General features: G+C 47.9%; 1 protein-coding gene across 1 annotated transcript in view; it reads right to left on the reverse strand.

Annotated features, from left to right (window-relative positions):
• The window catches only part of LOC142312750 (polycystin-1-like), a 258,417-nt gene that overhangs the window by 223,736 nt on the left and 12,432 nt on the right, over positions 1–22,249 (reverse strand). The window contains exons 4-5 of the mRNA XM_075351738.1: positions 20,912–21,177; positions 14,508–14,883 (exon numbers count right to left, since the gene is read on the reverse strand). Coding sequence (XP_075207853.1) covers positions 14,508–14,883; positions 20,912–21,177 — 642 coding nt within the window. The remainder of the gene's footprint in view (positions 1–14,507; positions 14,884–20,911; positions 21,178–22,249) is intronic.

The raw sequence follows: 22,249 nt of genomic DNA on the forward strand, positions 1-22,249 counted from the left end.
GAGTAAGCTGTAATAGAATTTCGCTCGACGGAATGCCAGGGATTTCCCCCACAGACTCACACCAATCACTCCACGCCTTACCGTAGGCCCTCCAAGTCGATGGGGCCACTGAGGAATGGATCATCGGGATCAGCTGAGCGGGACATCCCACATCCATGCTGGACATTCCAAACCTTGCACCTCCGATGACGGATGCAGCTCCCTGAATCTCTGAAATTGAAAACGCGACAGGGCGTCAGCCATATTGTTGCGGCAGCCAGGAACATGCTTTGCTTTGAACCAGGCGTTTACAGATAGGCACTTTAAAACCAAAAATCTAATCAGGCTGATGACCGGGGGGGAAGAAGCGGACAGGTGATTGATGGCATGCACCACGCTGGCATTGTCACACCAGAAAACGATACGCTTATTCCTCAATGCCTCCCCCCAGAGTTCGACCGCGACCGCTATGGGGAAAAGCTCAAGCAGGGTGAGGTTGCCAGTCCATGCCCACTGTACCCAGGGTTCTGGCCATTTGTCAGCACACCACTGTGTGCCAAAGATAACCCCGAATCCGTAAGAGCCTGCGGCATCCGAAAAAAGCTCGACTTCGGAGTTTGTACATTCCTCATCTTGAAAGTAAGTGCGGCCATTATAAGTGCTCAAAAATTTCTGCCATACCGCTAGGTCATTCTTCAGCGGGGTTGTTATTCTGATTCTATGGTGTGGCAGCCGAGCCCCCCGGGTGGCCAAGGAAAGGCGCCTGGAAAATATCCTGCCCATCGGCATAACTTTGCAGGCAAAGTTGAGGGAGCCCAATAGTGACTGCATTTGCACTAGAGTGACTTTTCCGACCGAGATGACCGCCGAAATAAGGTTAACCAGGCCGCTGATTTTTTCTGGGGGGAGCCTGAACTCCATTGCGTCGGTGTCGATGATTATACCCAGAAAAGACAGGACAGTGACAGGGCCAATGGTTTTTTCTTGTGAAAGGGGGACCCCAAACAGTCCCATCAAGGACTGAAAGCGGTCCAAAACCAGTTGACATGAAGGGGAGGAGGCGGGGCCGACAAATAAGAAATCATCCAGATAGTGGGTTATTCCAGCGGAACCTGTCTCCCGGCGGGCAGCCCATTCTAGGAAAGAGCTAAACATTTCAAAATACTGGCAAGAGATGGAACAACCCATGGGAAGGCAGGTGTCAAAGTAATACTCGCCATCCAGCATAGCCCCCAGAAGGTGGTGGCAATCTGGATGAACCGGCAAGAGGCGGAAAGCCGACTCTATATCAGATTTGGCCAATAGGGCACCCCTGCCGGCCCGCCTGACCAACTCTACCGCCTTGTCGAAAGACACGTAATGGACCGCCGAGTCTTCCTCGGGTATACCGTCATTCACAGACCTGCCCTTGGGATAGGAAAGATGGTGAATGAGGCGGAACTGCCCCTCCTCCTTTTTGGGGACAACCCCCAGAGGAGACACACGAAGATTGCTGAAGGGAGGGGCCTTAAACGGGCCTCGGAAACGCCCTAAAGCAACCTCCTTAAACACTTTTGACCGAATGACCTCCGGATTTTCCCTGGCCGATTTTAGGTTGGGGGATAACGAGGGTAGCTTAGAAAAAAGGAAAGGTATGAAAAAACCGAAAGAAAAACCGAATCTGATTTGGGCTGCTGCCTCCTTATTGGGGTACCTGTTTAACCACGGCCCCATCCTGGTGACGCTCACTGGGGTCCCGGTGTTCCTGGGTACCGGGTTTTGTTCCCTGAACTTTTTGGGCAGATCTGTTGCATTTTGAAGCAGTGTGAGGTCCGCCGCACGCCGAGCATTCGTGCTTGTATTTGCACAGGGTGTGGTACTTGCAGAACCCGTCGTTAAATAACCAACATGTTCCCGGTCGGCGGACGGCCACCGCACCCGTGTGAGATCCGGGCACAGCGGCCGCCCCGGAAAAGGGCTGGATAGCCCTCTGAGCCATCATCAGGCGGAGCCAAGAGTCAGTAGCCTTGACACCCCAACCCAGGTGAGGCTGAAGGCCTAAGCGTCGGCGGAAATCCTCATCGTATTTCCACCACGCAGACCCTCCATGGGACTTATATGAGCTGTAAATGCTGTCCATATAAGTAAACAGTTCTGAGCACCTTTCCGGGTGCCGTTGACCCATAACGCATCCTAAAACGGAGAAAGCCTGCAACCAATTATTTATGGTCTTAGCGACCTTTGGCTTTCGATCGTAAATTTTTTCACCCAGCCGGCGCTCCCGGTCTATCGAATGCTGGTCAGTCGATATTAACGACCAAATATCGACGTAGCTGTTGGCCCAAATCAGCTCTTTCACTTGTGCTTCAAGGTGGGAACCAAGGGGAGGAACCCCACAAAAAAGCCCATCTTTGTAAAGATCCGGACAGGGGAGGGTCGGTTTAGGCTCGGGATGCTGTAACAATTTTGGGTTCAAAAAGATCTTATGTCCTTGGGTCAGATCCCTGGACTCGGCCCCGGTGGTCCCCACCCCGTTCCAGACACCCACATAAGGGTACTCACCATGTGTCGTAGGAACTGTATTCCCCAGCTCCTGGAGATGCTCACCGGACGTCGGACCCACGTCCACTCGATGGACAGCTGTCGCCGTTGATGATCTTCGTCCCCTGTGCGAAGTCTCCGGGGATGCGTCTGAGGAAGAGGGGGAACGCCAGCGCGAGGACCTAGAACGCCGGCTACGCCGCCTGGACCTGGATCTGCCGTGGCGACGGCTGCTGTGGCGACGCCTGCTGCGCCGACGCGCTCGCTGCTCATCGGATGATGATGATGATGAATCCCGACCACGATGGCTGCCCGCACCATCCGCAATAGCCGTGGCCGGGGTCCCAGCACGTGACCGTGATATGCTCTGGTAGGCTCCACTAACCACCCCCGCCCTCATCTGTAGGTGGCTATTCTGCAGGACAAGTGGCGAACTAGCCCCATCCCCCCTTACATAAGCTGCCAACTGAGTAGGTACCTGCACACTAAAGGGATTCAGCTGAGAAGCTAAGCCTGGACCTGGTGGGGCAATATATAAAGGCTGGCTCGGCTGAGATGGTGGCGGTGTCTGATCAGATGGGGGCCACAGAACTAACTGGCCCTCCACTGTTGTAACATTTTGGGGGCCCTCTCCTCCCCCCCTCTGAACTACAGGGGCAGGTTCAGGCATTGCTCTTATCTCTGCTGAGGCACTACTAGAGCCAGAAGAACTCTGGCTTGTATTATTAGCCCCCATGGGTATTAAAGGCAGGCTAGACGGGGCAGTGCTAAAAGCTGGCTGCTGAGGGAAAACGGATCCCTTTCTCCCAGCGCAGCTGCTTGCAGCCTGAGCTGGAGTAACTCCAACCTGCGGTGGGCCCCTGTTCCCTGGAGCGTCCCCCGTGATGGCGCCGGCAGCCGCGATAAAGCAGGTGGGCGGGGGCATAATCTGAGAGCGCGAAGGGTTTTTCTTCGCGCTCTTTTTTGAATTTTGCGGCGGGCTCAAACGGGCCGGCGGGCGGGTATGTCTCTTAGACCTCCGCGCGCCGGCGCCGAACGTTTGAACCTCGGCAGAGAGGAAGCTGCCCACCGGGAAAAGCCCAGTGAGCCATTCGCTGCCCTCCCTGCCGATGCGCTCTCTTACCGCATCCATCAGCGGGTCCATAGTGCCGGCAGTCCACACTGGTCCGGGTCCTGGGTAAGAGTGGCTGGAGAAACCACTGCTCCTGCGCAGTAAGCTGCGGGATGGGGGATCCGATGACGCCTCAGGGGGAGTGGCAATGTCGAGGGATCTCTTAAAGGGGGCGAACCAATTACCACGGGGGAGAGGGCCAGCAGTCAGGGGGCAGCATCCACATTCGGGCTGCAGTGCCCCACATACACAATAGAAGGGAGGGTGGGTGGGAAACTGTCATCCAGGAAATGCAAGAGGAGCTAATTGACTCCCACCTCCTATTATATACACCATGAAGCTCCCTCCTTTCCTTCCACCACACTCCACCCCCTAACCAATCACCTTCTTTTCCTCATTCCTAAACGAACCAACACTGTTTAACCCCATCAACTCCCTACCCTCCAGGCTGTCATGTCGCCCCTACACCCTATGGGTTCCATGGCTTTCTTTTAAAATAATGTCACTGTAGCTGGGCTGTTTTTTCAGATAACTTTCACATACATAGTTCACTCACATCTGCGTATAAATAGATAAACTGCAATCCGATAAAAAAATCTCATTGTAGTCATACCAATCTTAAACAATAAGGGCGGCTTTGCACGTTGCAACATCGCACGTGCAATGTCGGTGGAGTCAAATCGAAAGTGACGCACATTCGGCGTCACTTTCGACATCGTAGTGTGTAAATCCTAGATGATACGATTAACGAGCGCAAAAGCGTCGTTATCGTATGATCGGTGTATTCTCTGACATTTCCATAATGCTGGTGCCGCGACAGGTACGATGTTGTTCCTTGTTCCTGCGGCAGCACACATCGCTGTGTGTGAAGCCGCACGAGCGAGGAACATCACCTTACCTGCCGCCGGCGGCTATACGGAAGGAAGGAGGTGGGCGGGATGTTTACATCTGCTCATCTCCGCCCCTCCGCCGCTATTGGCCGCCTGCCGTGTGACGTCGCTATGACTCCGCACGACCCGCCCCCTTAGGAAAGAGGCGGTTCGCCGGCCAGAGCGACGGTCGCAGGGCAGGTGAGTGCATGTGAAGCTGGCGTAGCGATAATGTTCGCTACGCCAGCTATCACAAGATATCGTACCTGCGACGGAGGCGGGGACTATCGCGTGCGATATCGCAGCATCGGCTTGCGATGTCGCAACGTGCAAAGCCCGCCTAAGGCAGTGCTGATCTGCAATTTTTTTCCTCAGCTGTTTTTGGTCTGAGGAAAAAATTGCAGCATGATGAATATGGTTGCGTAAAATGTCCGAGACTCATCAATGCAAGTCTATGTGTGCTAGAAAACAAACGGACAGCACACAGACCATCCTAGTGACATCCATTTTTTAAGGATACTTTACTTTTCTGCTCCATAGAACGCTGTTAAGGCTGCTTTACACACAGCGACATCGCTAGCGATGTCGCTGGTGAAAGCACCCGCCCCCGTCAGTTGTGCGTCATGGGCAAATCGCTGCCCGTGGCGGACAACATCGCTAGTACCCGTCACACGTACTTACCTGCCAAGCGACGTCGCTGTGGCCAGCGAACTGCCTCCTTTCTAAGGGGGTGGTTCGTTCGGCGTCACAGCGATGTCACACAGCAGGCGGCCAATAAAAGCGGAGGGTCGGAGAGCAGCCGAAGAAAGTGACGCCCACTCCGTTGCCGGAGGACGCAGGTATGGTGTTGTTCCTCGTTCCTGGGGTGTCACATGTAGCATTGTGTGCTGCCTCAGGAACGATGAACAACCTGCGTTCTGCAACAGCAACAATATTTGGGATTAGAATGACGTGTCAACGATCAACGATTAGGTTAGTAATTTTGATCGTTAGCGGTCATTCGTACGTTTCACACGCAACGACGTCGCTAACGAGGCCGGATGTGCGTCACGAATTCCGTGACCCCCAACGACATCTCGTTAGCGATGTCGTTGCGTGAAAAGCCCCCTTAAGGCCTTGTTCACACACTGCGTTTTTACCCGTGGTTTTTTTTGCAGTTTTGCTGCAGAAATTTCTCAAGCAAAAATGGTTGTAACCTTTCTGCAGACATTCCCCAGCAAAACCTGTGGGAAAAAAAATAGCTGTGCGCAAACTGCGTTTTTTCTCAAGAACATTCATTCTGCAGAATTTCTTGAGAAAAAGAATGAGCATGTCACTTCTTTTCTGCAGGTACCTGCATTTTTTGCCATAGATAATGGTAAAATAACGCAGGGACCAACCTGCGGAAAAAAAGACACCAAAACCGCATCAAAATGCGGTAAAAACGTGATAAAAATGCAAGCAGTTTTCAGTGCATTTTTTGACCGCAAGTGCGCTAATCATTCAGACTCTCAAGAAATTTCTTGAGAAAAATCCTTTTTCTAGTGTGAAGAGAGCCTAAATGGTCTTGTAAATTACTGTAGAATAATATAATTTAATAATAATAATTATTAATTATATTCATAATTTATACGCAGATTTGTGGTGACCATAAAAATGCCTGTTTTTGGCCCTCAAAAAACCATAACCGCTGCAAAAAGCATCCGTTTTTTGACGCTTTTTTGCCCAATGCATTTTTTAAGGCAAATCTATTAATGGATAGAAAGAATAGATAGAAAGAACATATAGAATAGATAATAATAAAGAAAATATAGAATAGATAGAAAAAAATAACAGAATAGCTCAATAGAGGGATAGTTAGCTTGGCTAGCTGTTTTTTTAAATTATTTTTAGGTAAAAAAAATTACGTGGAGTCCAGCCATTTTTCTTATCCAGCCGAGGAACAGCAGCAGCTGCAGGCTGCAACCCTCAGTTGTCTGCTGTACCTTGTCTGGTTATGAAAGGTATAGAGGATCCACGCTTTTTTAAAAACATTGTTTGTTTAATTTCTTTAAAAAAAATGTCATGGGGTTTTCTAAAAGCAGTCAAGGTACAGCAAACAACTGGGGGCTGATATTATTAGGGTTAGAAGGCCCATGGTTATTTGGCCCTTTCCAGCCTAACAATAGCAGCCCGCAGCCACCTCAGAAGTGGCGCATCCAATAGATGTGCCAATTCTGGTGCTGGACCCGGATCTTCCCGATTTCCCTGGTGTGGTGGCAATCGGGGTAATGAGGGAGTTAATGGCAGCCCACAGCTGCCACTAAGTCCTAGCTTAGTGATGACAGGCATCTATGAGACTCCCCCTCATCACTAATCTGTAAGTGAAAGTAAATAAACAAATAAAAAATCCTTTATTTGAAATAAAAGACAAAACATCCACCCTCTTTCACCACTTTATTAACCCCCAAAACACCCTGCAGATCCGACATAATCCACACGAGGTCCCAGGACGCTTCCAGCACTGCTACATCTGAAGCTCACAGCAAGCACAGCGAGCACCGTAGCTGTAAGCTCCATGCAACGACTGAAGTGTGCCATGCGATCAGCGGTGATGTCACTCAGGTTAGCCACAGCCACAGCTGGAGTCCTCCACCTGTAACAAAAAATCACCCAAGTGACTGAAGTGAGCCGTGCGATCAAAGTGACGTCATTCAGATGATGTGCGATCACAGGTGGAGGACTCCGACTGTGGCGCGGCTAACCTGAGTGATATCACCGCTGTTCATGCAGCTCACTTTCGTTGCTGCATGGAGATCACAGCGGGCAGTCATGCTCTATGGCCACTCACTGTGACTGAGATGTAGCAGAGCTGAATCGCCGTGGGAACTTGTGTGGATTACGTCGGACCTGCAGCTGTCTTTTGGAGGTTAATAAAGTGGTGAAAGAGGGTAACTTTTTTGTCTTTTATTTCAAATAAAGGATTTTTTGGGTGTTTGTGTTTATTTATTTTCACTCTTACAGATTAGTGATGAGGGTGTCTCATAGACGCCTGCCATCACTAATGTAGGACTTAGTGGCATTATTATTACCACGATTGCGACCACACCAGGGCAATTGGGAAGAGATAGGTAAAGTTCCAGGACTGTCACATCTAATGGATGTGGCAATTCCGGAGGCTGCAGGCTGATATTTTTAGGCATGGGTATCCCCAGCCTGAGAATTTTAGCCCCCAGATGTTGGCCTTTATCTGTGCTAGTACATAATATGGGGGATCTTACGCCAATTTTTTAAATGTATTTATTTATTTCTTTTACTGTACGATATAAACCCACGAATCGGCGTCTGTGATTGTAAACCTCAGACACGCTGTCACTCTGAGGGTGTTCGTGTCCATTACACTCACTTGAATGTTTTAAGTACATGGTGTGGACTTTTCACCTTTCCCACGGCTATTGTTATTTCGATTTACACTCTGTACTCATATTCCATGCCCCTTTGATCTTATGGTAGTTGTTTTTAAATTTTCATGTATTGCGGTCTTGCCTGTTTGTCATCAAATAAAATTTATTCTATTGCACAGATACTCATTTGTTCTCTGTCTATACGCTGTCACTCAGCTTGGGGGCTCAACTGACTGCAACCAATCACAGATGCCGGTGGGCGGGGGAAGCAGTGAATATGTATGAGCCTAATGAGTGGCCCGGGAAGAAGAATGAGATGCTGCAGGAACAGTGTGACAGCCACACCAGTGATCAGTGAGTATTAAGCATTTGCTCCTACCCCTTTGCTCCGGATTCTGGTCTCCATATATGATATGAGGACTGTCATCCGGCCAGATACCAGCAATCAATCTCCCACCAACTCTGAGTCAGTGGGGGATTAATCTGCCAGTCCTCCAAAATTCAAAAATAATAGACATGCTGCATCTTTGTAGTCACCACAAATATGCAGGCAAAAAAAACAGCAACGTGGCACAGTAAAAATGAAATTTTATAGACTTTGCTGGGCAAGGAAATGCATGCAGTTTTGGGACCAAAACTGCACCCGATAAACGTGGCAAAAAACGCAGCGTGCGCACAAGGCCTTTAAACTAAAGAATTTATTTTCAGTGTCTTAGTATTTTTCAAAAGTACATCAATAGTGAATAATGTGGAAAACACTGTCAAGTCTCTAGATGGCGCTGAATCTCCAACTATTGAATGCATGCTTCATGGATTTGATATGAGTGACAGAATAAACTTGGAACAATGAGATCAGTGCTGTAACATTTACTAGGTAAAATGTGTTATAAAATATAAGGAGTGTCATACCTCTGCTTATTGATTTATCGGATCAACAGTTTTACATAACTTCATAAAATACAGTAAGTGTATTATAATCTAGAATTAAAGGCACACAGACTTGACTCCTATTATACTGGATAGGCTGATTTGACTGCAGATCCTGTTCTCAGAAATAGACTCGAATAGACTAGAATTTGATATATACACTTGCTTACATTATATTCTATAATATTCAGTTAATGAAGAAGATAGGTGACATAATAGCGAGGGATATGTAGTCACAAGGCACTAGACAGGGGTGGATGATCACAGTTGTGTAGCGCCCCTGAGCCACTCAGGGCACTAAGGGAACTGCATCCTCCCGAGGATGCAGGACCTACCCCCTCGGTCCTGTAACACCAGTGCCAGCAACAGCAACACACACCTAAATTCCCAGTTGCCACTCACACCAGGGCTCAAAGGGTTAGTCAGATAAGGGGAGGGCCACCCAGTCGGCAGAGCCAGCCCAAGGACTAGACCACCTGGTGGTAGAAGGCAAGCCAGTCTGTTAGAGTCGCGGTAGAGAGAGCACAATGTGAGGTGCAGGAGGAAGTGTGCCTGGAGCTGGATCTGTGTAACGGTGATCCAGGGGCACAGGAGGAGGTTGCCAGAATAGGAGCAAGCAAGTACCACTGGAACAGAGAAGGTCGCAAGGGGCGGTACAAGGGAGCACCACTGGAACCAAGCACACACGGGGCACAGGGTCCTAGGTCAGGCGACAGTTTCAAATGGCCTGGCAAATTCCTGCACAGTGGAGGGACCTGCATGGACTTCACTGACCTACAGATCCGGGGGCATCAGCAGTAAAGCAAGGTTCGGGGTTCGGACACATTCCTCCCAACAGGGTTCACCCTGCCAGCCGAACGGACAGATCGCTGTATCACAGCCGGGGGACCTCCAAAGTTTCAAGCTTCGGGGTCTCAACTACACTGAGAGTGCCAGGGACAGAGCAACCGAGTCAGCAACTGGCACTGGCAATACAGGGACTGGAACCAGCTGTCCAAGGGTTAAGAGTGAGTAAGGACTGTTCATTACAACCCCAGTGTGGTCTCCTTCATTATAAAGTGCACAAGCTCCCATCTCACAAATCCCCTGGCTCAGCCCTGCCTGCGGAGAGCCTACCACCATAGCTGCCATCACCATCAGCCCAGGGGTAATTCCACTAAGCAGCGGCGGTTCCATCCTATTAACCGCAACCCACATGTGGCGTCAAATAAATGACTTTCATCTCCCATGTAAATAACCCCTTTTTAAAAAGGCCCCAGGGCATGGGACTGGGCAACAGCCACCAAAGTGACATCCCTAAATAGTGAACTGCTCGCGACTGAGTACCCAATTCCATGGGTGACACAGTTGCTGAGGGTGTGACCATGACCGGGCCCATGGACACCAGCACCTATTTCAGCTGGATGTGTATCCAAGAGCGCACATTCAGCTGAAATGTATTATGGCACAGAGACACACCGGGTACATGCACCGGAATACATGCTGTGGGCCAATCTTAGGCCTGCAGCAGAAGTCAGCATGCCAGTCAGAGGCACGCCAACATCAGCTGCTGGCATCTGTACTGCTATAGAACAGGATTTTGTGTGGGAGAAGGTGAAAATAATGTGCCTTGTTTTTTTATGTGTTAGAGGACAGCGGCAGAACGGGGAACATTATGGGTCCAGGAGTTGGGGGTTTATAGATTACGGGAAGGGTCAAGATGAGGACATTACATTTTACTGGAAGAGACCAGGATGGGGATATTACACCAGTATCAGTATAGGAGACATATATTACTGAAGGATGTGTCGGGGGCGGGGGCCAGTTTCCCCGTCGCGGGGGCTGCTCGGGGAGATCGTGCTCAGATCCGGTGCCTTCTCCTCGGTGGCTCGAGTGGGCCAGACCCGGGGCTCAAGCAGCGCTCCTCGCCCACGAGTGAAAAGGGGGGGGGATTGGATTTTTGGGATATATATAGAGTTCGTGACGCCACCCACGGGTTGTGGTGATGATTGGCACCACCGCTGCTGGTGACGGGGTTCCCGGGAGCGATGGTGGGGAGCAGCTAGGTGTTGACCCCTCCGTGGGTAGGGGCTGTTGTTCCCGGGGCCGGTAGGAGGGAGGGTTCCGCAGGATGGGTTTTGGCAGGGTGCAGGGTTGCGGTGCAGCGCAGCGCGGTGCCTAATGGCACAGGTGTACTCACTCAGACACAGAGGGACAGAGTCTCAGGTAAACCAAACGGCTGCATGGACGGGGACCGCAGCCGGCTGCGGTGTTCTCCCTGGATGGGTTGATGGTGGCTGTCATTTCCCTGCACCTGTGTTTTGTGTCTTGACTCCAATGCCTGAGCACCGGTAGTCCGCTCCCCGACGTATATGTGCCGGAGGAGCCCGTTTGCCGGCAGACGCTGGCCCTGTGGATCTCTGGCCCTTGGCGGTGGTGCTTATCCGGAACGGTTGGGCTGTTGCCTTCAATCGGGACTTGGGTGGGAATGAACCCCTGAGTGAGGTCCAGACCGCAATCACGTGGCTAGGCCAGGGCGTTACAGATGCACTGGATGGGGGAACTATATTACTGTAAGGGAGCAAGGATGGGGACATTTATTACCGTAAGGCTGGTTTCACACATCCTTTATTTGCCATCAGGCACGATCCGGTTTGTGCTTGATGCAACAGATCCGTCGCAGATTGTGTAAAAACTGATGCGACGGATGCAGCAAAAAACGAATTTGTTTTTTTTTTCTTTTTCATGCCGAGAGAGAGAGAGACCCCATCAACACCGCACAGAGTTAGGCACTGTCGCACCCATCATCACTGCACACACCGGCACTACCGCCCCCATCATCACTGCACACACCGGCACTACCGCCCCCATCTTCAGCGCACACACTCAGGCACTACCGCACCCATCCTTACTGCACACACCAGCACTACCACCTCCATTATCACTGCACACACCGGCACTACCGCCCCCATCATCAGCACACACAGGCACTACTGCCCCCATTATCAGCGCACACAGGCACTACCGCCCCCATTATTAGAGGACACACGCAGGCACTACAGCCCCCATCATGACAGCACATACCGGCACTACCACCCCCATCATCACTGCACACACTGGAACTACCGTCCCCATCATCACTGCACACACCGGAACTACCGCCTTCATCATCATCGCACACATGCAGGCACTACCGCACCCATCATCACCGTACACACATTATCACTACTGCCCCCATCATCACCGCACACACGCAGGCAGTACTGAACCCATCATCACCGCACGCACACACCGGCACTACTTGGGTGACGTCACCGCTGACAGCGCGACTCACTTCAGTTGCTGCGTGGAGCTCACAGGAGCGCCGTTGTTCTACGGCCGCTTCTTTCAGCTTCCGATGTAGCAGAGCTGAATGCGTCATGGGACCTCATGTGGCTTAAGGCAGACCTGGAGGGGTATTTGGAGATTAATACAGTGGTGAAAGAGGGTGTTTTTTTGTCTTTTATTTCAAATAAAGTATTTTTTCGAGTGCATGTGTTTATTTACTTTCACTATTAATTAACTGATTAATCATGGGGGGTGTCTCATAGTAGCCTGCCATGATTAACCTAGGACTTAGTGGCAGCTATGGGCTGCCATTAACTCTTTATTACCTCGATTACCACCGCACCAGGGCAATTCAGGATGAGCTGGGTAGAGTCCCGGGACTGTCGCATCTAATGGATGCGGCAATTGCGGGTGGCTGCTGGCTGATATTTTTAGGCTAGGGAGCTCCCCATAACGTGGGGCTTCCTATCCTGAGAATACTAGCCTTCAGCCGTGTGGCTTTACCTTAGCTGTATCAAAATTGGGGGGACCGCACGTCCTTTTTTTTATTGGCTGTGATTGGTTGCAGTGAGACAGCTGTCAGTCAGCGTGGGGGCTCTTCTAACTGCAACCAATTATAGGCGCCGGTGGGTGGGGGAAGCAGTGAATACTAGATGGAATAATGAGCGGACGGCATTTTCAAAAGCAGGAGAAGCCGCCAGAGCAGTGTGACAGCTGTGCAGCGCCGCGCCCGTGATCGGTGAGTATAAATGAGGGAGGGAGAGACCGACCGACAGAGAGACCAACCAACAGAGAGAGAGACCAATGGACCAACTGAAACATCGACAAAGAGAAAGAGAGAGACTTTTTACACAACATCTGGGGATGCCCAGAAACAAAAACCGGATCCATCGTTGGTTTCCGGCATATTCCGGATGACGCCGAATCTGGCACCTATAGGCTTCCGTTATACAACATGCCACATGGCATCGGATTCAGCGTTGTCCGTTTTTTTGCCGCAGCCAAAAAACACTGCATGTTGCGTCCTTTCCGGCCGCCAGACAATGAGTTTTCGCTGCAACGCAAGGCCATCCGGCACAATTTGGCTTTCATACAAGTCTATGGAGAATAAAATGGATCCGGCGCCGGATCTGTTTTATCCGATTTTTGCCGGAGTGTGCCTGATGCCAAAAAACTGATGTGTGAAAGCAGCATTCGGGAGCCAGGATGGGGACATATATTATTGGATGGGGCTTAAGATGGGAACATGTTTTACTGGAAGTGGCAAGGATGAGTATATTATACTAGGATGGGGGACTTATATTACTAGAAGGTGACCAGCATAGGGAGCATATATTCCTGGAAGGGGCCAGCATGGAGATATTACACAAGGACGGAGGACATACCGTATATTACTGAAAAAGGGTCCAGGATGGAGGACATATATTACTGGAAGAGGCCAGGATGGGGACATTACGCCAGGATTGGGACATTTATTACTCTCTGCGTGAATGTATCATGAGTACTGGTGGAGGTAAGAGTCCAGTAAGTAGAATTTGTACCTATCAGACATTTATGTTATATACATTCATTATGCCAGCATAAATGTTACAGAAAGGTTTGAACCCCTGCTCTAAAAGGAACCTGTCAGTGCATTTTTACTTATGGAAGTAGTGATACAGCTGTGTAGATGATTGTCCCCTAATAAAAACTATACATTTTTCATAGAGAACTGATACGCAAGTCATGAGAAAGCTATTGCAGAAACCTTATATAAAACAGGTGGTGCATTTGAAGAGTGTTAATGGACTTTAAAGTAGCAGTCCAAGTGCACTGACACACCCCTAGTGCATATCCAGCTTGATTTGTATATGATGTCTACATTAGATTTCTCATGACCCTAGAACATCCGATTCATATCAAACAAGTTTGATGCTAATCGAATTTCCTGCTGGAATTCAAGATAACGATTAGTATCTACGACCCCTTCAAGTGACCCTTATACCTACCCAGTTTTTATTGCATATTAGTTTTACTTTATGAGCATGTGATGTTCTCTTTTCTATATTTTTAGGCTGCTTAGTAGATTGTATCTAAGATTACGCGCTACCATTGTGTGCCACCATTGTGTACCACTGTATCTACTGTCTAATGGTTTTAATTTATTAATTCGATCTGGGAATTGTTTTTTATTTGGGGGAACCATTTCGAGAACCTATGTTATAGATAGACAAATGGATAATAGATAGATAGATAGATAGAGGGATAGATAGAGGGATAGATAAATAGATAGAGGGATAGATAGATAGAGGGATAGATAGATAGAGGGATAGATAGATAGATAGATAGATAGATAGAGGGATAGATAGATAGAGGTATAGATAGATAGATAGATAGATAGATAGATAGATAGACAGATGCAGTCCATATACTGTCCTGAATTGCTTTACATACCAATCAGTTGATGGCCATCTTGTTGGTGAACACCGTAAACAGCCCGTAGGTGTGTGCCCTGCTTGACACTCAGCCACACTTCGATGCTTTGTCCTGTTTGACCCACGTGTGGGCACTGAAGCTCTGCAACGTGTACTGGAACGGTCACAGTGACCTTGAGTTCTCCGGCAGGTTCCTGCCCTTCTGCTTTCACATTTACTTTATACTGACCGGGCAGACTGTACTTATGACTGATTACTCCACCAACAGCGGTGACAGGTTTACTTCCATCTTTAAATTCCCACACAAATTTTTGGACAGGAGCAGAAGCCTCTGCATAAAACCCAGAGGTTTGATACACGGAGAAGTGAGAAAAGCCTGAGAGAGAGACTGCTACCTGCAAGAAGAAAATGGCATAGTTGAATTTTCGACACAGCTGAAAAAACATGGACCCTAAAAATATGTATATAATGTGACAAATGCTGAATATTGTATACAGTGTGCGATTTCTAGGAGATTTCTGTAATTTTGAATCTCTGGTTGTGTTGCAGAGTATGTCGGAAGGAAAATGAAGGTGGAAAATTCCAATAACTTCACGAGTAGCTAAATTATCCTTATACAATCATCAGAGTAGCCTGGTATTTGGAGAATAATTTATATTCTAACATGTTCTGCAACAAAAGATCACATGAGAGCATATAACCTACAGCATCAATAGCTAAAGAAAAAAACAAACCTAAATATCATCCTTTGGAGCCTGACAATGATGCAACAATAATCCCAGCAAATTTACTTATGGATTATACACTGTGGGAAGGAGGGAGTGGTGATGCGATGGTGCCAGGTACTGGAGCGAGCACTCATGATATTTGCTTCAGGAAGCTATCCTAATGCAAGCACAGCTGTTTGTTTTTTATTAAAGTTGATAAGGAAAATATTCAATACAGCCATTATAATCCAATATGTTTTATTACAATATGTTTATGTTATTTATTTTATGCTAGTGTGTCGCCCACAGCTATGGGGCACTCGGTCCCGGGCGGTGTACTGTTGGGGAGATGTCACTTGGTGGCCGTTGCCCGGTTCCATGCCCTGGGTGCTTTTTTAAAAGGGGGATATTTACATGGGAATTTAAATGAAAGTTTATCATGTGACACCACTTGCAGGTTGCGGCTATGTAGATGGAGCCACCGCTGAACAGTTCTCACTACTGGGGCTGGTGTTAATGGCAGCCTGGATGTTAGTCCCTCCCTACACAAGCAGGGCCAAGCCCCAGAAGATAGGTGATGTGGATGGGTGTTGAAAGAAGATAGGCCACAGAAGGGGTTGTAGTGTTACTGGTTCCTTTACTCACAGTCAAATGGAAACTGGTCACCCGAGGAAGGCTGGTGCTGACCACAGGTCCCCTTAGTCCCAGTGCCGGTTTAATGACCTGGTGGCTTCTTTCCTCTGCACCTCTCTTTGGTTGGTGGGTCCCCGTGGTTTGGAGCGGCTGGGGGTCCCCTCCTGGTAGTCTCTTAACGGTAGTCCGTACCGTATGACGGTAGTGTGAACCCTGTGGGGTCGGAAACTTTGGTCATCTTTCCGATTCTCCCGTTGCTACTGAGTCCTGAAATTCAAGGTCAGTGAGGTCCTTGATGGTCCCCTTACTGTGCAGATTTTATCAGGTCTGCCTAGAGCGTTTGCCTGACCTAGGATTTTGTACCCCGTTGGTGCTGTGGTTCCGGGAGTACTTCACCGTACTCCACCAGCAACCAACCGCTTGGGCCCTCAGGTCACTGTCACACTCTTGTCAGTGCGTCCACTTACTTCCTTTCTCTGTCCTGTTCTGACTCTGACTGTCCACTGTCTGCCCCTCCCACCTGGTCGTCTAGTGGACTGGATTGGCTCCACCTCTAGGTGGCCATCCATTGGTCCAACCCTAGTCTGGTATCAGTCTACGGGGAATTTGGGGAAAAACAGAGATTATCTGGAATGTTTTTGTTGTTACCGGCACTGGTCTTCTGGGTTCCTGGGGGTAGGCCCTGCATCCTGGTGGGGATGCAGTACCTTGTAGCTCCTTGATGGCTTCAGGGGCTCTACACTAGCCATATACCAGCTTTTGAAAGAATGTTTTGTTAATTTCAGCTAAAGAAACCAGTTAGGCCTACACACATCCTTGGAATAATCTGTAAGCTAATTTTCTTTAGATAAGATGAGCCAAAATAAAGAAAAAGAGGGTGTGTAACAAATGGGATCACCAAATATTTCTCAAAATAGAAAATATTTTATTGACAAAAAATACCAAAAAACATGTTAAAAACATTAAAAACTCCAAAAGTGAACAAACATACTGGGGTTTGCATACAATAAGGCAAAAACAAATCCCAAAATTCCTCCTTAAAAAAATTTCATACTACCTATGGGAAATGCACCATACACCATCAAAAAAGCAGCAATATCGCAAGCATGAAGTCGCACAAAAAAACTTTATATAAAGTGACAATGACATAAAGCAGCAAGTATGGCTGCATGCAGTATAACAGCACTCTGGAAAATGCTAAGCAGCAAACACAATTATAGATACAGATACAATAAATTGCAAGCACAAAACAGATGGAAATCAGAAAATATTAATTCTGAAAAGATCAGATGGAAGTGTACCAATCCAGAGCAAGTCCCAGGTGTAGGGTAGAATAACCATCATTAAGGAGGAAACCAACACAACCCCCCAACGCGTATCACTACCCTAGTGGCAGCTTCCTCAGGGACAAATAATGCCCCATTTTTCCCTGAGGAAGCTGCCACTAGGGTGGCGATACACGTTGGGGGTATGAAATTACTTTAAGGAGGGATTCTGAGGTTTATTATGCCTTATTGTATGCAAACCCCAGTATGTTTGTTCCCTTTTGGAGTGTTTTGAATGTTTTTAACATGTTTTTTGGTGTTTTTTGTCAATAAAATATTTTCTATTTTGAGAAATATTTGATGATCCCATTTGTTACACACCCTCTTTTTTCCTTGTTTTGGCTTATATTATATAGGTGTGCTTTTGGATTGATCCCACACATTGAGTCGTGGTGCCCTCATATCCCCTTTCTCTTGCTTTAGATAAGATGCACTCACAGAAACCAGGTGTCTTAAAGGGAACCTGTCACTAGAATTTTCGCTATGAAACTAAAAGAATCCCCTTCTGCAGCTCATGGGCTGCATTCTAGAAAGGTTTATCTTCCTACTGGGCCCCCTTTCAGACCTAATAAACACTTTATAAAATATTACCTTTTGGTATGCTAATGAGCTTTGCTGGCCACGGGGGTGGGCTGTATTGCGGACGTTATTCCCTCTCCTGCCGCTGTTCGCCATCCCCCATTGTTGACTGACATAGATGAGGTCGCCGCCCTCATGTTACTCAGTGCTCCTGAAGTCTCGCGCATGCCCAGTGGCACTATCGCGGGACTGAGCACTGTACAAATTAACATCACCGGCACTTGTGATTTGAAGTGTCCAGCGATAGTGCCACTGCGCATGCGCGAGATTATGGGTGGCTACTTGGATGACGCTGGTGATGACATTGTCATCACCAGCGTCATCCAAGTATCCGCCCATAATCTCGCGGCTGCGCAATAAGATCACCAGCGCTCACAATTTGAACAGTGCTCAGTCCCGCGATAGTGTCACTGGGCATGCGCGAGACTTCAGGAGCACTGAGTAACATGATGGCGGCGACCTCATCTATGTCAATCAACACTGGGGGATGGTGAACAGCAGCAGGAGAGGGAATAATGGACGTAATACAGCCTGCCCCCGTGGCCAGCAAAGCTCATTAGCATACCAAAAGGTAATATTTTATAAAGTGTTTATTTAGGTCTGAAAGGGGGCCCAGTATTAAGATAAACCTTTCTAGAATGCAGCCTAGGAGCTGCAGAAGGGAATTCTTTCAGTTTCATAGCGAAAATTCTAGTGACAGGTTCCCTTTAATATATTTTGAGGCTGACGGTCCTTGAAAACCAATGGTTGTTATACAGGGACAGTAAAGCCTGCTTTACACGCTACAATTTATCGTGCGTTCGCATGTGCGATCGCACCCGCCCCCATCATTTGTGCGATACGGGCAATTTGTTGCCCGTGTCGGACAAACTCGGTAACCCCCGTCACACGTACTTACCTCCCGAACGACCTCGCTGTGGGCGGCGAACATCCTCTTCCTGAAGGGGAAGGGACATTCGGCATCACAGCGGCGTTACTCAGCGGCCGCCCAATAGAAGCGGAGGGGCAGAGATGAGCGGGACGTAACATCCCGCCCACCTCCTTCCTTCCGCATTGCCGGCGGCCACAGGTAAGCTGCAGTTCATCGTTCCCGGGGTGTCACACGGAGCGATGTGTGCTGCCTCGGGAACGATGAACAACCTGAGCACAGAAGGACGTTCGATTTTTTGAAAATGAGCAACGTGTCAACGAGCAACAATAAGGTGAGTATTTTTGCTCGTTCACAATCGCTCATTTGTGTTACATGCTACGATATCTATGTCAAACGAGGCCGGATGTGCGTCACTAACGACGTGACCCCGACGACATATCGTTAGATATATCGTAGCGTGTAAAGTGGCCTTTAGGCAGGGATTAGTAATATGCATCCAGAACTGCTCATGGTTCTGGATGCATATTGCACCTGATAGGTTCACTTTCATGACCAAGCCCCTTTTTAAAATCTGATATGTATCACTTTATGTGGTGGTAACTAGTGATAAGCAAATCGGCAGGTCCAATTTAAAAAAAAAAAAGAAAAAAAAAATGTTTCGGGTCTAGAATGAAATCCCGATATCTGTCTGGATGCCAATCCCTTTTATAAGCCTATGGGGACCCAAATCATAGGCTTTAAAATGGTGGTAGAAAGTGCTAGGGGGATTAGAGCAGGCGCGTTATACTTACTGAGGCTCCCGCATGGCTGTCACACTACTTCAAGGGCTTCTTATTAACAGTCATACATATGCACTTCTTCCCCAACCCACTGGCAGTCGTGGTGTCTCTGATTGGTTGCAATCAGACTGCACCCCCACCCTGTGTAAAAGAGTGTCCGATTGCTTGAAATCACAGATGCTGGCTGCATCTCTATCGTGGTGTAAAAATAAATAAATAATTAATAAATTGGCGTAGGGTACTCCATATTATGAAACCCAGCACAGATAAAGCATATGGCTACATATCCTGCACCTAGCCGTATGCTTATCTTGGATGTGTATCAAAATAAGTGGGACCCCATGTGGCTTCTTTTTTTTTTTTTAATTATTTAAATAAATCATTTTTAAAAAATGGCCTGCGATTCCCCCCTAATTTTGATGCTCAGTCATGAAAAATCTAACAGCTGGGGGCTGGTATTCTCAGGCTGAGGTGACCCATGTTTATTGGGAGCCACCAGCCTAAAAATAACAGCCTGCAGCTGCCCAGAATTGTTGCACCCATTAGATGTGACAATTCCAGCCCTTTTCCAGACTTATCCCGATTGCCCTGGTGCAGTGGCAATTTGGGTAATATCAGGGGTTAATCACATCTCACAACTGCCACTAAGCCCTAAATTAGTAATGGGGTGGGTCTATGAAACCTCCCTATTACTAATACCTTAAATGAAAAGAAATAAACACAAACGCTGAAAAAAATGTAATGAGTGGCTCCGGCAGTGGTGTTACCATCGTACGGGAGACTCGGTAATTACAACACTCCTGTTGTAATCCCCCTAGCCCTTTCTACCACCATTATGAAGCACAACATTCAGGTCCTCTTAGACTATAGGGGGTCGGCCTTCGGCCAGTTATCCGGAATCAATTTCAGTTCTGAACCAGGTTGTTGGGGTTTTTTTTAAATCCAGTTGAACCCGTCGATTCCGGATATCTGAAGGTTCACTCATCAATAGTTGTAATTAATAAAAGGCTACTGTGGTCATCACTCAGCATTATGGGTTTCTTTTAGTAATGTCGTAGGCATTTTTCAATACCCTAGTCATGCTGCAGCTCTTAACTACCGCAGCCCTGTGCCTCTGCAATCTTTTCATTTTTTTCATTCATTTGAATTTGCAGGGAAACAACTGTATCAACTGCAAAATACACAGCCATTACATTATGTGCAAGATTAAGTTATTGTGCAGTGAAGGAGTGACAAAACTGCAGGGGCAGGGGCAATTGGTTTAAAGCCACAGCATAACTGCTGTGCGGAAACAGAGCCTAGGGATGAATTACTGTAACTTGTGTCTTTGGGTTATTTTCTCACCCAGTTGTCATATAAGTGCAGCATTTTCCATGATTTTGTGGAAATGGCAAAAAACAAGTAAGTACACCCCATAGTCACCATTTGTTGCCAGTAGTACCAAATCCAACTGTTTTATTTTTTACGTAAACCCCTAAAAGCAAGTGTGCTATTTATGCATTAAAAATCACTTAGATGTCATTCTTCACCTTGACAGAGTGCAGCTCTCGGATGATAGTTTTATTACATGAATTGCGGTCCCCACTTTTTGAACATATTTCCATACAGGATCTGTTGATTTGTGATGTGACAGAGCCACAAAGACATCGTTGTACATCATCCTTACTATAATAAGAGAAACCATGACGAAAGCAAAGAACCAGGCAGGTGTCATCAGTGAAAGGGACCGGTGTCACAAGAGAATAATGTACAGGAGAGTCAGGGGGACCCCTCAAACACGAGACATATTTATCTGCTGGAAAAAAAAAATCTTATATCACACAGAGAAACAACGAGAATATGATTATATAACTAAGCTTGTGTAATTGTCTAGACTATTCAATATTCATAGCCATTCTTGAAATTAATGTAGCACCCCTAACTAAATCAGCAGAAGGAGACTCGGCCAGAAACCGCACCAGGTAGCTACAGTCAGACTTAATGTTTGTGCTATATCTTGGCCAATTAAAGTGTGGACTTTAAAACATATTTTAAAAGAAGATGCAAATGTTCTAAAACATCAAAAGAAACTATATGTCACGATTCCTCTATGCAGAGCATCTTGCACAGGTGATGCTCCGCCGCGCCTTCCTGAACTACAGAGCTGACAGTGACATGTTTCCTTTGTGCAGGGCATTTTTCATTTGGAGATGCTCTGCTGTGTTTCTTGAGCACTAGCTGACAGCTTGATTGACAGGACAGGATTCAATGTAGGTTCTGGGGGGAGCCTTCAGGTGTTCCACCTTCCTGGTAACTGCTCTGTTTCAGTACTGAGCATTCTCCCCCAGAAGCTCACCAGTCGTACTCTCTGGTTCTGCAGTTGTGCTCTTGGCTTCTGTTTGTGCTTGTGTTCTGATCTAAAGGCCGCTTTACACGCTACGATATCACTCAAGCAATCTCGTTGGGGTCACGGAATTTGTGCCACACATCCGGCCGCTTTAGCGATGTTGTTGCATGTGACACTTATGAGCGATTATACATTGCCGCAAAAACGTGCAAAATATCGGTGACATGCCCCCCTATTCCCAATTATCGTTGCTGCTGCTTGTACGATGTTGTTCCTCGTTCCTGCGGCACCACACATTGCTATGTGTGACACCGCAGGAGCGACGAACATCTCCTTACCTGCCTCCACCGGCAATGCAGAAGGAAGGAGGTGGGCGGGATGTTCGGCCCGCTCATCTCCGCCCCTCCGCTTCTATTGGCCAGCCGATGTGTGACGTCACTGTGACGCCGAACGACGTTCTCCGGTCACAGCGACGTCGCTAGGCAGGCAAGTAGTGTGACGGGTCCGAGCGATTTTGTGCGCCATGGGCAGCGATTTGCAA

The sequence above is a fragment of the Anomaloglossus baeobatrachus genome, chromosome 5, assembly GCF_048569485.1.
Source record: "Anomaloglossus baeobatrachus isolate aAnoBae1 chromosome 5, aAnoBae1.hap1, whole genome shotgun sequence".
NCBI classification, from domain to species: domain Eukaryota; kingdom Metazoa; phylum Chordata; class Amphibia; order Anura; family Aromobatidae; genus Anomaloglossus; species Anomaloglossus baeobatrachus.